Source organism: Phodopus roborovskii, unplaced genomic scaffold (assembly GCF_943737965.1).
Source record: "Phodopus roborovskii unplaced genomic scaffold, PHOROB, whole genome shotgun sequence".
In the NCBI taxonomy this organism is placed as follows: Eukaryota; Metazoa; Chordata; class Mammalia; order Rodentia; family Cricetidae; genus Phodopus; species Phodopus roborovskii.
In genome coordinates this window covers 5,945,754-5,960,114 of record NW_026125444.1, presented here as the reverse complement: position 1 = coordinate 5,960,114, position 14,361 = coordinate 5,945,754, and the positions used below count along the sequence as shown (strand labels likewise).

The following is a 14,361-nucleotide window of genomic DNA, read 5'->3' as shown; positions in this document are numbered from 1 at the left end:
AGGACAGAGCCAGGAATCATCTCACAGGTTAAGTACATTGGTTGTACAACACAGAAGTTTTTGGCTGTAATTATGTCTCTGCATCAGTAAAGACTGTATTTATGTTTAGTAGCATGTCTTGGTTTTTAAAGAGAATGTGACTTCATATTAAGAGATTTCTTAGTAACAGTTAAAATTTTAAGAAATGCTGCATCATTAAAAAGGGCCAAGGTACATTTCCTTAGGGAATTTATTTCTGTGGAACACCACATTCCCTAAACACATGGATAAATGAGGAATCACCATACTTAAGATTTTTTCATTTTTCTGCCAGTACATTTCTCTTCAGTTTGTATTATTTCAGTTTTTAATCTTTTTTTTAAAATGGAATTTGTGGTTAAAAAATAATTATGGTAGTGTCTCTGGGCAAAATGAGTCATTACTATGGCATGTGCCAACGTGCTTCCAATAGTTTCCATAAACGTCATTTGCAAAACAAATATTATAAATCTAATGTGGCTACGTGACACTCCGTTCATCTGAGAGACTTACTACTCCTAGTCTCCTACTTATTAGTTCTCCACGGGGTGATTTCAGAGGGACGATCTCAGTAAGTGTTTAGACTAAATACATTTGCAGGATTAATTCCTCAATCTCAGCAGCAGATGATTTTTTTCCACAAGGGAAAGTGTCAATCAACACTTCATTATAGGCTGTCAATTTGCAAACCACAAATGTACCCTTCACTTTTAAATGCAACTTACTATTCAAGGATTTCACAGCACAGTGAATTTTCTTGCCATCATTGTCCAACAAAGTCCCATGATAAACACAGCCAAAATGCCCTATTGAAAAAGGAAAACCTGACTAGAATTATATGATATTGGCTTATAAAATAATTATTTATTAAGACCTTCATCTTCTTCCTCTGTGAGACAAAAAGGTACATTAGTTATGACATTTTTATTAACAATACCACTCTGTATTTTATATGTGTTTAGATATAAACATAGGTGGAATACATTTATCTTGATGGTATAAGCAACATGATTATTTAATAGATGATAAAAATGTAGGTAATATGGTTTCATTTAAAGGCTAATATACCAAAACATCAAACCACCGTGGTATCACCCAACACAATCATAGCTTCTGCATGAGTTTTATTATGTTTAAGGATCAAATACTACTTAAGAAAATATGCAAATAATTTTATCCACTTGAATAAATATAAAATAAACCTTCTACATTCTTGTAAATGATTATAAATAAGGTATTATACAGTAAGAATTTCCCCTGTTAGTCACTGGTTTATATGTAAGCCAGGTTGGCAGGAATCAAAAGACAGTTGCCTAAATGAAACAGATTCACTCTGACTCACTGCGTACATTTCCCTCTGACTTTACCCACTCACTTCCCCAATGGTAGCCTTTCAACAGTGGCAGTAATTTTTCCCAGAGGTGTCAAATGTCTGATAGCTGTGTAAGTCACTCAATTAATTCATGGTGTCCAGCAAGCTGTCCTGAGTGCTTCGTATATGAATATCAGGCATGGAGCTGGTGACCCAAAGATGAATACAATAAAACCCAGGCTCATAAGTGCTCACCATTTCCCATGAAAAACATATAAATAAGCAGTGGTTAATATCGATAGCTCCTTAATGACTAGGACTTCAGAGAAATAATGACCATGTTAATACCTTTCATGATAAAAAAAAAATGCTCTGATTTTACATAGCGTGAGAATATAATTAGTGAGTCTACACACTCTAAGGCTGGCACACTCACTGGATTTACAGGCCAGGAGTCTAGCACAGACACACGCTTGTGCACAGAGGCCACTTTTCAAGAAGAAGCAACCCACTCACAGCTCAGCTCTGGAGTGTGACAGAGGATGCTGAGAAGGACCAGTGTTCACACATGCTCAATAGCCCTGTCATTGTGCCCTGCATCATACCAACAGATGCCTGTACAAACTCATGTGGAGTTTAGAACAAAAGCCACCAGAAGTCACTCAGTAGCTAAGTGTACACTTTCCTATGTATAAAAGGATTTTTGAGTAGACTTCATGTTGTGACTTCTGGTTGCTTTCTCTTCCCTGACAAATACTTCCTCCAACAGTGTTCATGCTTGCAGTTTTTGATGCTCTGGCAAAGCTTATTGCAAACAGTCATTCTTTGTGTGAAGAAACTGGAGTGCACTGTGGAGATAATATGTATTGCCTCAGACCAGGGGAGGGCTAAAAACTCTCACCTGTCTTCTGATGCTGTCCAGCGGTGCACTCTACACTAGGACTTTGGTAGACTTTGTTATTGCTCTCATAGGAAAGATGGGAGGGGTAAAGATGTGACAAAATTGGCATGATTTTTATGAGGAAGCAAGTGGCACTTTCCAAGCAACTGTCCTTAGTGTGAGAAATATGAGGGAGAAATGGGGTATTTTCTCCTAGGTTGGGGGATGTTATCCAACCACTTCCTCACATAGGGCAGTCTCCAAGGATATGCTTTTCAGGTCTGCATTTCTGCAGGACAAAACTCAAACACCTCATTATCAGGGCTTTGTCAGGGGCCATTGGCATTGTCTAAGTTCCTAATCTGCATCACAGGAGATAAAAGGCTTACTAGAAAATTGTATTTAAGATAGCTGAGTGGAAACACTTACCTCTTCCTATGACTTCATTGAAATGCACAATCAGGCTACTGGGCCCAATCACTACGTGCTGAACTGCTTGGACCAGCTCTGGATTTAGAGCGCTGAGGTCAATGTGAACAGTATTTTGTAGTAATGGGCTGGATATATCGGAGTCTCCATTATTGAGTATGGGGGACAGATCTGTCAAAGGGTACTGCACTGGTCTGCACGCTCCGTTCTGAGAGGAGTTGGGAAACTGATCTGCAAGACAAAGCATATAGATATAGCAGAGAAGCCTAGCTCATGGCAGCCGGCACCAGGCGTGGCAAAGGGGATTCACATAACAGCGAAATGTGGATTTAACATTAAAGAAATGCCTGTCCTCACTGGGTTTGACTGGGAACACCCTTTACAAAGGAGTGGTTTGAGAAAAATGGTAATGAACTGGGGAAAAGGTACACATACATAGATGTTTATATAGAAAAGCAGTTTATAACATGCTGAGATGTAGGCCATGTTAACTATGAAAGCTTGTTTTTCCTATTGGTTTCTTTGGGTAGCTCTCTTTCGATTAATAACAAAAAACCATGCATGAGTTTCATTTTAAAATATACCCCACCTTTAAGAATCAGAAGCAGTATGGATTGGTGATGGTTTCTAGAGGAGTCAGTTTCCCTTAAGGGTGAAGCCCCCCACCCCCTGTGAGGACCACATACCAGTATATGGCCCCACACCCAGGAGAATGTGGGCAGTACATATTGGGCTATATAATTAAAAAGAAAAGAGAGGGCATGAAGTGTGTGTGGGGTTGGGAGTCAGGGGGAGGTGTGGGAGTGAAAACGATCAGAATATATTGCATGAAAGTCTCAAAGTATTAATAAAGATGTTATATTAAAAAGAAAAGTAGCCAGAAGCAGCAAAAGTGGAGAAGCAATTGCCCAGTCCTGCAGAAATCCAGTTCAAACTAAAGAAAACAAAAAAGATGCCCTCAGAGATGACCATTACATGGAAATGATTAGTACTGTAGAAACCTATATGAATTCCTGGACAAGGAAGTATGTATAGCAAAATACATACAATCAGCACAAGCCCCTTTCAAAAATACTTGGGACCAGAAATTGTTCACATTTGGAGTTTTCTCAGATTTTGAAATACTGGCATGGACTTTACTGGTTGATCATCCCTGATGAATCTGAAAATTGGAATGGAAAATATAAAACTTTTAAACCTGATACTTCTGTGTATCATAAATTCTAAGTGCTGGGGAGATGGCCCGGTAGGTAGGAGCCCTTGATATACAAGCAGGAGGACATGAGTTCAAATACCCCGAGTTCCCACATAAACAACAACAAAAGCATTGGGGAGTCAAGGCTGATGGATCCCAAGAGCTTCCATCCAGCTAACAAAAAAATGTGAACTTCAGGTTCAGTGACAGACCCTATCCTACGCTAATAAGGCCAAGAGTGATGGAGAAGGCACGTGGCATCTTGCTCTGGTTTCTACATAGGCTCATGGTAATGCACACACACACACACACACACACACACACACACACACACCATCATAGACTTTTAAATTATTTTCGATTTCAAAATTTTGTGTTATGCTTGTTCAACATGTACCTATAGTCATATATGGTTGGAAATATGGAATGCTACATTCTCAGAGCTGAGAGCCTTGCACAGTGGTGGTGAGTTCTCTACCTTGTGGTAGTGGTCACAGAGTGTTATGGCTTAGAGCAGACATTTTGGATCAGCACTAGGGTGCCCTATCACTGTTCACTTGAAGGCACTTGAGCATGGCTGTTTCCCATTAGCCTATCTTTACAACTAAAGCGCCGTAAGAACTTTAAGTAAGATTTCTTTTGCAAAGAAATGACACTTTCCATGCCAAAGTTAAGGGGCCGTGGCACTGAGTGCCTTTTAATCCCAAATGGGGAAAGAAACCACTTGCTGCTTTGCCCTTCCTGGAAAACATCACCCATATCAAGGGTGGGACACCAGGGTCACAGCAACTGAATGGCAGGGTGCATGTGATTGTGTGTGCTTATGAGTGTGTGTGTGTGTGTGTGTGTGTGTGTTGTGTGCATGTGCCCGTGCAAGCGTAATGAAGGGACAGTTAGGTCCTCCAATCCCATCACACAACATTGTTTGCTTGCAAACAAACAAGAGAACAAGAACTTAAGGAAGCTGATGATGTCATGACTATTTCTAGTCCCAGTTGTGCGTGTTTAGTATTTTCCACAGCAGATCTTCTAGTTAACAATACTTACTTCGCCAGACAGTAAGTCTCAAAACTGCCTCCAGAAAAGTTTTGGAGGGACCTTTATAGTCATAATAATCTGTAGCTCAAAATAAACAAGTGTGACCACAAAGGAAGGCTCTAGAACATTTAAGAGGCCCCTTCAAAGCTGGGTAGATTAAGAAAGACTTTCTTTCTTGGCTGATCCTCTAATAGCAAGGAGTCAGGTTCTACAAATGTTCCCCAGCAAATCATAGATGCAAATGGGGTTTCCAACCCAGCTACTTCATCCTCACTTTCCATACTTTTGTACCTGGAGAGCAGAGCTATCATTTCTCAGGGGCCAAGGTAACAAAGGGTCCTCCTGAAGGGAAATTCTACCCAGCCTTTGTGAAGTTCAAATACATCAAGAAGTCAATATAGGGCATCCATGTGTAATCTTGTTGAAATGTCATAGAGACTTCTGGGTCTCCATGGAAAAAACTGTCTTCACCAGCTACAGAAGAAAGTTCTGCAGTTGCTGCTGAACAGGTTTGGATGCTCAACCTCCTGTTCTTCCCTTTGGGTGGCCCTCTTTTGCCCATTTAACTTTTCCTGTCATCAAGAAGCAGCTTCAAAGCAAGCAGGAGGGTGAAGCTTATTCTCTTAGCCACAATGACAAATGTATATATATTACACATGCATACATGCACACACACATGTACACAATAATAAAAAAAAAAGTGAGAAAGCAAGCTGCCTCAGGAGGTAAACATAATTTGCTTACAAGCCAAGTGAGCTAAACTTGATAGCTGGAACCTATGTAAAGGTAGGAGAGACCCAACCTCACAGAATGTTCCTGTGACCACACACACACCACACATGTCACACAATTTAAAGATGAAGAAAGCTGTATACGTGTGCTTGTGTGTGTGTGTATAGACTGTGCATGTGTGTGGAAGTCAGAGGTCAATGCTAGGTGTCTTCCTCCTTATTCCCTTAACTGAATTTGGAGGTGCTCAGCCAATGGACTCTGAGGATCTGTACCTACACGCTCAGGACATATGACTTTTATGTGAGTTCTACTAATACACACTTAGGACCCAGGCCCTCTTTCTTAGGCTATAAGCATTTCATAGATAGTCATCTCCCCCCCCCACAGGAAAGCTTTTTTAAAAAGCAATTAGTTGTAAACCTCAGTAATCCCAGGTTAGAGCTATTAAACATGGATATGAAAGCCTAATTGTATCTAAATTTTAAAAGCATGCACCAAGCTTGATTTGTCCACATTCTTAAAGGATTGGATTTCTTTCCAACAGTGAATGGAGCCATGTGGGGCATTCAGTAATCTCCAGAGAACTAGGCTAAGTCTCAGGAAAGGCAGCAAGTGGTGAGAAACTTAAAATGCTGCCTGCCTTCACTACTGATGTACTTGCCTGGATGAGTAGCTTTCTGACTTCTCAGTATCCACAACTGTCTGTGACTCACTGTATTTGTCCAGTGGTAAATATTCAACAGGGAAATGCTTACACTTGACTCACGTCCTGTAACTTCTAAAGATAATGGCCCCGATACAATATGGACATTTTGCTTTGTGCAAGACATGTTTAAATAAAACAATGTGAAATGCCCTGGCCAACCTGACCATTCTTAGGTCTGGTGTTTTGCAAAGCAGATGATGTTGATGAATTGAGCCACTGGAGGTTTGTCTTGGATAAGGCTCAAAATATATTCAGGTCCTAGATGGTTGTAGGTAAAAGCTATGCTCACTGAGGATGCTTCTAGAGGTTACTAGTGGTATGATTAAAAAGTTTCCGCCCCAAATATAGCATTTTAAGTTTATATTTAAATAAAAAACATTTTATAGCTATACTCTTCCTGAATGGTTAAAGAGAGCTTCCTGATATCTTAACATTGCCCTGCGATAAGTGACTTTGCTCAAATGATTCTAAAGTGAACCTTGCTGCTGTGTGCGAGCAGAAAGCTTGCAGATGCTAAAATTCCCATATGATACCTGCGTGAGTTTGATTTTAAAGTGAAGACCATGCAATTCTACATCAAGTTAAGTATTCCTTTGGCAGAGGTCAAAACTTTCTTTTTCCTATTTGTATAACAAAAGAAGAAGAAGGAGAAGAAGAAGAAGAAAAGAAGAAGAAAAAAAAAAAAAAAAAAAAAAGCAAAAATCAAGAACACTGCCACAACTCACAGAGGTCTATGTATAGATATTTCTCAGGATAGTAAACTGAATTATACCTTCTGGAAAAGTAGCTCTGTAGTCTACAGACTCATTTGAGACCATCTCTGTAGTTGGACTTACACTTCGGGCACTGACAAGCCTATCCAAATGAGGAGTGTGTACTCTTGCGTCATAGCGAACTAATTCACTGCCCAGATCTTAAAACAGAGAGAAAGAAAAAAGCTTGTTAAAGACTTGATTATCACAGGTCCCAGTGTCCAGAACTCACAGGTTTTATGAATGCACATTAAACCTCCCATATGTCTCCATGACAATACTGAATATAATCACTATATTCCAATGGTAGCATCTTAGACAATAATCAAAATATGCACCTTTAATATGCTTTCTTTTTCTCAGCCACAGAAAGAGCCCGAGTAATAATACAAGTATTACTGATATCGAAACCACACCAACGATCAATCCTGTGAAATTCTGATCTGGTTGAACAATCACTTTTCCAAGGACAGTTGAAGAGACTGCTTGCTTCCACTAGAAATAAAGAAGAAGGGAAAGTCAGAATTTGGCCAAGACTGATATAAAATATACTATCTGTGTGGAACCAGAATTTCTCTGGTTCTCATTAGCACCTGGTGGCCACCATTCTAGAAGTTGCATTACAACCTTTAGTAAGAAATTCCCCAATTCTGCCTGAGTGTTCAGGTAATTAGGAAATACTGATCAACTAAAGCATAACTATGATAGTTAAACAACAATAGTCTTTGATCTTGAGGAACTAAAGTATATATAAAGGGAAATAAATCAATTATTATAATGATACCATAGACGTATAAATTAAATAAAAATTATGATGTCCCATTTGGGAGGATGGAGTGCATATCAGAAAAGATTTCTCATAAGAGGGAAAATCATGTTATAAAAGGATAGTAAAGTCTCAGATTCTCTCTATTCCGGTTTGATACATAGAAGAAATCTTGTTGTTTCCTCCAGCTTCAGTGCCTTGTGATTTTAAAGATTAGAGATCATTTTGAAATTTCTATTCTAGTTTCTATACCTAGTCTCTGATTTTGTAATTCTTTGGTATATTTCCATTTCCAAACATTTTCAGAAGACTTGAGGAGTCTCTAAAGCTACTTTTTTCTAGGGTAATCAATATACAGCATACATGAAATAAGACATCCCTCAGCCATAAAATGGAATGGACCACAAAAAACTTCCAAATAAAACAAGCCAGATGTCAAAAGACAAATATTGTATAATTTGACTTATATGAGATACCTAGGTCAGCAAATTCATAGAAAAAGAAAGTAGGTTACAGGAGCTGTTGGAGAGGAAGGTATGGTGTTCTTGCTTAATGGTTACATTGCATCTGTTTGGGAAGGCTTTCAAATTACATAGCAGTAATGGCCACTCTTATTATGAATATACTTCATGTCCCTGAACTATAAATTTCAAATTATTAAAAAGGCAAATTTTATGATTTATATATATTACCATTATTTAAAGAAATACACAATTGCAACATACCGACATGTTGAATTATGTGTTTCAAGTAAATTGTATGTTATATAGGCCATATCACAATAAAGCATTAAAAATAGTAAAGGCAGATTCTTGTTCTGGATTGTCTGATTTAGTTGTGTACATGGAATAAGGTAGTATGCAACAATTGAGGTTCTACTTCCTTCTGCCAAGTGAATATGCCTCCTTTAATTTATAGAGTTCTATGCATTGTGATCACTGCAGTGGGAAGGTCCCTTGGCTTGGTGAAAAGTGGGAGAAGGGACACTCTTGAGTTTGTCCTTGTTCCTTCTGAGAATGACAGCATGCTTTGGAAAGAGTGTGGGATGACGGAGTACCAGTGCTGGTAAAATGACTTTTGAGACTTGGACTTCTAACCCAGGGGAAAGAGACAGTGTGATTAAAAAAAAAAAAAAAAAACTCAACATTTCTCAAATCACAACTAGGAACTGAGGTTGAGCTGATGAGCCAAAGCCAACACTCAAATGAGCCTTAATGATTTATTTTAAGACTACCGGTGACATAATTACACTGGCATCCTTATTTACATCATGAGAGGCATGTAGGAACCCCACCTCTATATTTAACTCGCTGTTCAGTTTCAGCAGGTCATTGGGGACTGTACATAAAACAGCTTCAGAATGCCAGTGTATATTCTCACAGCTCTTATTTCCAACTTTTAACACTTCACCTTGAACTGCTTCAGGGTCAATATCATTTCCCTGGGAAGAGAAAACAAAAGGAAAAGGTCATTAACACTTCACAGGTCAGTAGGGATGCTGGTGATTTTAGAAGGAACTCGAGAACACAGCAAATGCAGATGATGTTTTCCATGACATCTGATTTTTACAGTGCTCATTTTCAGAGGAGTTGAGCTGGCTGAAACATTTCAGGACACAACTAGGCAGGAGTGATAAGATGAGCTTTCCACATCAGATTGAATTTTAGAGAAAAGGAAAGGGAATCTTGTTTATGGCCTTATTTTGAAAAGTGTCATGCATAATCATCTTATTACTGTCGTCAGGCAGAGATGGTTGACAAAAAGAAAGCAGTTTTGAGTTTAGTGGCTAAGCCCGTTGAATTGCTTAACATTGCCTTTTGTAATGATTCACTTTTAGAATCACACGGAACGCTTTCAAAAACACCAATGCCAAGGTCTCGTCTCCAGAGAGCTAATGTAACTGCCTCGTCGATACATTCCTTTAGCTGTTGGAGCTGGGAAATTCCTTTTTATTCTTGCCTGGTTGAACCCTGCACATAAGTAAATTCATTTCAAAGAAATTCCCTAAAGATGTCATATGACCTTCGTTAGGACTTGAGAGCACAATTACATTATTTTGAACAATTATATAGTTACTTGAGGACTTTTACACATTACCCAATTTGACATAGTTGAGTTAACATCAGGAATGTTTAAAACATTAACATTTTGTTCAAGAAACCAATCATTGGCCTCGGGAAAGAAGCACAAACATGAACATGATTTTTCATATCAAGATTTAATGAGTAGCTATTTATTAAACAGGCTGTTACTTGGAGGAGAGAGCTATCAAAACCTATTACCATTTTTCTTACGGACAAAGAACAGCTCCTAATAGAGACAGCCCTGCAACGTCATTTTATATACTAGTGAGTGCATCTGAAAACCGCTTTCCTTCCCAGTGTCTCCTGGATTTCAAGATGGGTGGGTCAGATATCTTTCTAGAAAGAGAAATACCTGAGAGAAGGTACTTCTTTATATTCTGAGAATCCATGGAAGAAACGAAGGCAGACAATCCCTACCCTTATCGTATTTCCAGAGGCGGTAGGAGCAAGCCATTGATCTAGGTCAGCCACACAGGGTAATTCGACAGAGAAGCACATAAATCTCACAGGTCACTTTGGGGCTCGAAATCACAACTTGTTGGTTAGGTCTAGGAAGGGCGCAGGCCCTTACTCACGTATTGGAGGGAATTCAGAGAATGACAGAGAGAAGAGATTAAAGAGCCCGAGGGCTTGATTTATGAGAGAAGCACTGACATGTGCCTTGTGTGCTTAGATAATAGCTAAGGGTGGGGGAAGGGAGGCTCATAATGCATGTTCCTCTCCAGGACTCATTCTTTCAGGCTTAGGATCTCCTTGGCTCTTAAAACAGGAGAATAAACAGCTGAAAGGCAGAGTCCTCCTTGATTCACAAGCACCAAGGAACACATGGTAAGCACTAGGTTAGAGAATATGCTACCACCAGCATTGTATATGAAAACTGCTTTTAGAGCTGAAAACATAGACATGACAGTAGCCGTGACAATATAAGAGGAACCTGAGCTCAAAACAGGAAGGATAAAAATAGATGCAGTTTAATTTTTTTTTTTTTTTTTTTGTATTTGAAGTGAATGCAGCTTTATTGAGCCGTGGAAAAGATGTTTAAAACCTTCATTGTTGACATCAACTATTTATTAAGTAGAAGAATGCATCTGAAAGATCAGCTCAGCTCTGCAGGCATTGAAGTGACAAAGTATGGGTTTCTAAATAAAATGGTATAAGTGAGAGCTTCAGTCCTCTATGAACAAAGAGCAGCTCAGGATGCCAGTGACTTCATTTTATCCTGTAAAGACTCTTAGTATGTTGTCATTGCTGGTTTACATGAGGGGAGCTAAGCTTCAAGAAGGAACCAAGTCACAAAGCTAAGCAAATTCTATCTGGTGCAAAACCTACTTACCACCCAATGAGTATTAGATTCAGGTCTAGTTACTGCAAATGTGAAGATGGATAGGACCTTCTACCTTCTGTCACCGTGATGTTAACATGAAAGCCAATGACTGCCCACATGTCCCCTTACTCCCCAGGTCTCTCATAATGTGTCTTCAGGATTCAGGTTTTGGGATGCCACTCGCTAAGGACTGTGACAGAACAGAGTAGAAAGAAGTAAAGGTGGGTAGGATTTACAAAACAGCATTCCCATTGAAAAGATCCTGCAAGTGTTCGTAGCCGGGCAGCCACAGGAGAGATCACCAGTGACAGCATGAGGTGTGGAGTAGACAGAAGCTGGGCAGTGAGGGCCTCAGTAGCAGAAACCCAGAGACCTGGTGGCTGTGGGGGCATTACACTTCACTTAGAGAATATGTACCCTTCAGGATAGAATTCAGGCCCAAGATCCACCTCAGAAGGCTTCAAACCAGCTTCACATGATATCCACAGAGAAAAGGCTTCTAGGAAACTTGAGAAAGGCTGGCTGGATGAAAATTCAACTAATTTCATCAGTATCTCCTTGGGAGTCTTTATTTATCTAGTTAGAGAGCCTTACCCAGGTATTATGTTAACACAAGTACAGTGTATGTGCCCTGGGTACCCCCAGCCCCAAGATTGCCTATCACTGTGTGCATCTCAGGGAACTACTACTTGAGAATAAGACATGAACACCATCAATACCAGTAAATCTGGATGCAGGGCCAAATGACCAGAAGAAAGGAACCCTTCCACCCTGCCTGGAGGGAGATCTGACCTCCTGGTAGCACAAGCGGGCCTGCAGCCAACTATTGAGAGAAGGGAAGGAACCAACCTTCAGTTGCCTCCGGGTACCAGGTTGATTGGGTGGCCCACAATGCTACTCCTTTCTATGTATCTTCAGTGCCCAGGCAGTGATGTCTGGCTCATTACTTGTGACCTCCCATGTTGTTGCTATGTTCACAGGATCACATTCTAGTCTCCGAATCTCACTGTACTTCATCTTGGACTGCTTTTTTCCATCTATGAGGTTCCTGCCCTCCTTACTCTCTGAACTGAGTTTTCAGAAATGACTTTTGAAGCATGCCTATTGGCACATGCGCCTATGTGCTCTAAAATAAGACAAACTCTGAGCGAGGGCTGGGCAACCAGAGGCAGTCCTTTACCAGCACTGAAGATGACACTTTTTTTCTACACAATCTATTCATGTACAAAAACTCATATAAGACGACTAGGTGGAAAACATAAAAATTCCTTAATCAAAACTTAGAGGTCTGAAAAAAAAATTTAGAGCAGGACTAGAGAGATGGATCAGTGGTTAAGAGCACTTACTGCACTTCCAGAGAACCTGAGTTCAGGTCCCAATACCCACATGACTTACAAGATGGCCTATAATTTTAGCTACTGGCATCCTTTGACCGCACAGGTACCCATATTCACATCTGTACACACACACACACACACACACACACACACACACACACACACACACACACACACGAGATGATCATGACTTACTCAAGCCACATGGCAGAGTGTAGATAAGAAATATGGGTTAATTTAAATATAAGAGTTAGCTAGTAACAAGCCTGAGCTATTGGTCGAGCATTTATAGTCAGTATTAAGACTCTGAGTGGTTACTTGGGGGTGGCTTCTGGAACAGAAAGACTCCACTTATACTCATCTCTGGGGGAATGCCATTAATAGACTTAAGATGATGCCACGCCATGCTTTTCTTGGTCCAACAACTTCGTAGGACATTGAATAACAGCTGTTTAATTTATGGAAAAAGGAGTTTTCTCTCCCATCAAACACTGGCTTTGAAAGGGTACGTAAAGAACCACTTATCTCTAATCTGCCCATCATAGACACCAGAACAGGAAAACGGTTTTTTTAGAGGAGCTAAGACTATTTACACACAAACCACTGTTTTCATCAAGGAAAGCCAAATGGAATCTTTGAAACAGCAAACACAGTAATTGTTGAAAGCAAAAGGTCACAGTAGATTAGTTTTATTGGGGAAAAAAAAGGGGAAGTGATAAAAGCTCTTTCCTTTTCTAAAACTAATTAAAGCAGCAGATGAAAGAAAGAACTTTGGTGTGGCAAACACACTGTTCAGTGAAGCAGGCTTCCATTTAATTTCATGCTGGGTTTACTTAATTATTGTACAAAATGCAACGGTGAGGTTAGTGATTGTGTGGGTGTGAATGTGTGTTCGAGTTTGTTCAGAGATAAAGATCTCCCTGAAAGTTGGATGGAGCTGACCCATGCTACCTGCATTACACCTGAGTGAGGATGTCAGTTGGATGGAGCTGACCCATGCTACCCACAACACACCTGAGTGAGGACTACTTTACTATTTGCACTTGCTCACATTTGCATTCATGTGTTCTAGAGGAGAAAACATTTTCAGTGTCTCAGATAGCAGGTTGTGAGGGATGAATTGTTTGCTAATTGAGTGGTCTATGGGAAATTAAAGTCTTGATCATTTTTGCTAGCTTTCTTATTGTCCGTAGCAAAAAGGACTGAAGTGACACCAGAGAGCTGATTCAAGTCCTCATTCTGCCACCTTTGTATTCTGTTTATTCCATTACTTCTTAAACCTCAGCCTGTCTGGGCTTTAATGATTTTCATCTGCATCAGGTTGTCTTAGTCAAGGTGCTCTGTGACTATGTTTTAAGAGGCTAATGTATTCCCCAGGTGGTGGGAATCCAGGTCGATTTATAAATCAGCTAAGATTTGACCACACCTGTGGAATGGCTGGGTGGATGGAGGTGAGTTAAATCCCTGAAGCCCTTGTATAGACAGAGCTGGATGCTGAGCCATGCATCTATAATCCCAGTTCTCCTTTGAGGTGGGAGTCAGAGTCAAGAGAATTGCTCAGAAACTACAGGTCAGTTAGCTTGTCCTGGAGTGGCAGCAACTGTCTTGCCCACTCCACAGAAGATACTGTAGATGTGGCCAGGGAGTGGTGGCTCATGCCTGTAATCCCAGCACTGAGGAGGTATAGGCAGGTGGATCTCCATGAGTTCGTGGCCAGTCTGGTCCCAAAATTGAGGTATAGGATAGCCAGAGCTGTTACACAGAGAAACCCTGTATCAAACAAAACAA

The 14,361-nt window shown here is 40.1% G+C and overlaps 1 protein-coding gene across 2 annotated transcripts in view; it reads right to left on the bottom strand.

The window, feature by feature from the left end:
- Met (MET proto-oncogene, receptor tyrosine kinase) overlaps window positions 1–14,361 on the bottom strand; it is a 104,451-nt gene that overhangs the window by 17,380 nt on the left and 72,710 nt on the right. For both annotated transcript variants that reach the window (XM_051175715.1, XM_051175716.1), the window contains 5 exons: window positions 9,123–9,269; window positions 7,401–7,557; window positions 7,083–7,223; window positions 2,640–2,870; window positions 744–824 (listed from right to left, as the gene is read on the bottom strand). In XM_051175715.1, coding sequence (XP_051031672.1) covers window positions 744–824; window positions 2,640–2,870; window positions 7,083–7,223; window positions 7,401–7,557; window positions 9,123–9,269 — 757 coding nt within the window. The remainder of the gene's footprint in view (window positions 1–743; window positions 825–2,639; window positions 2,871–7,082; window positions 7,224–7,400; window positions 7,558–9,122; window positions 9,270–14,361) is intronic.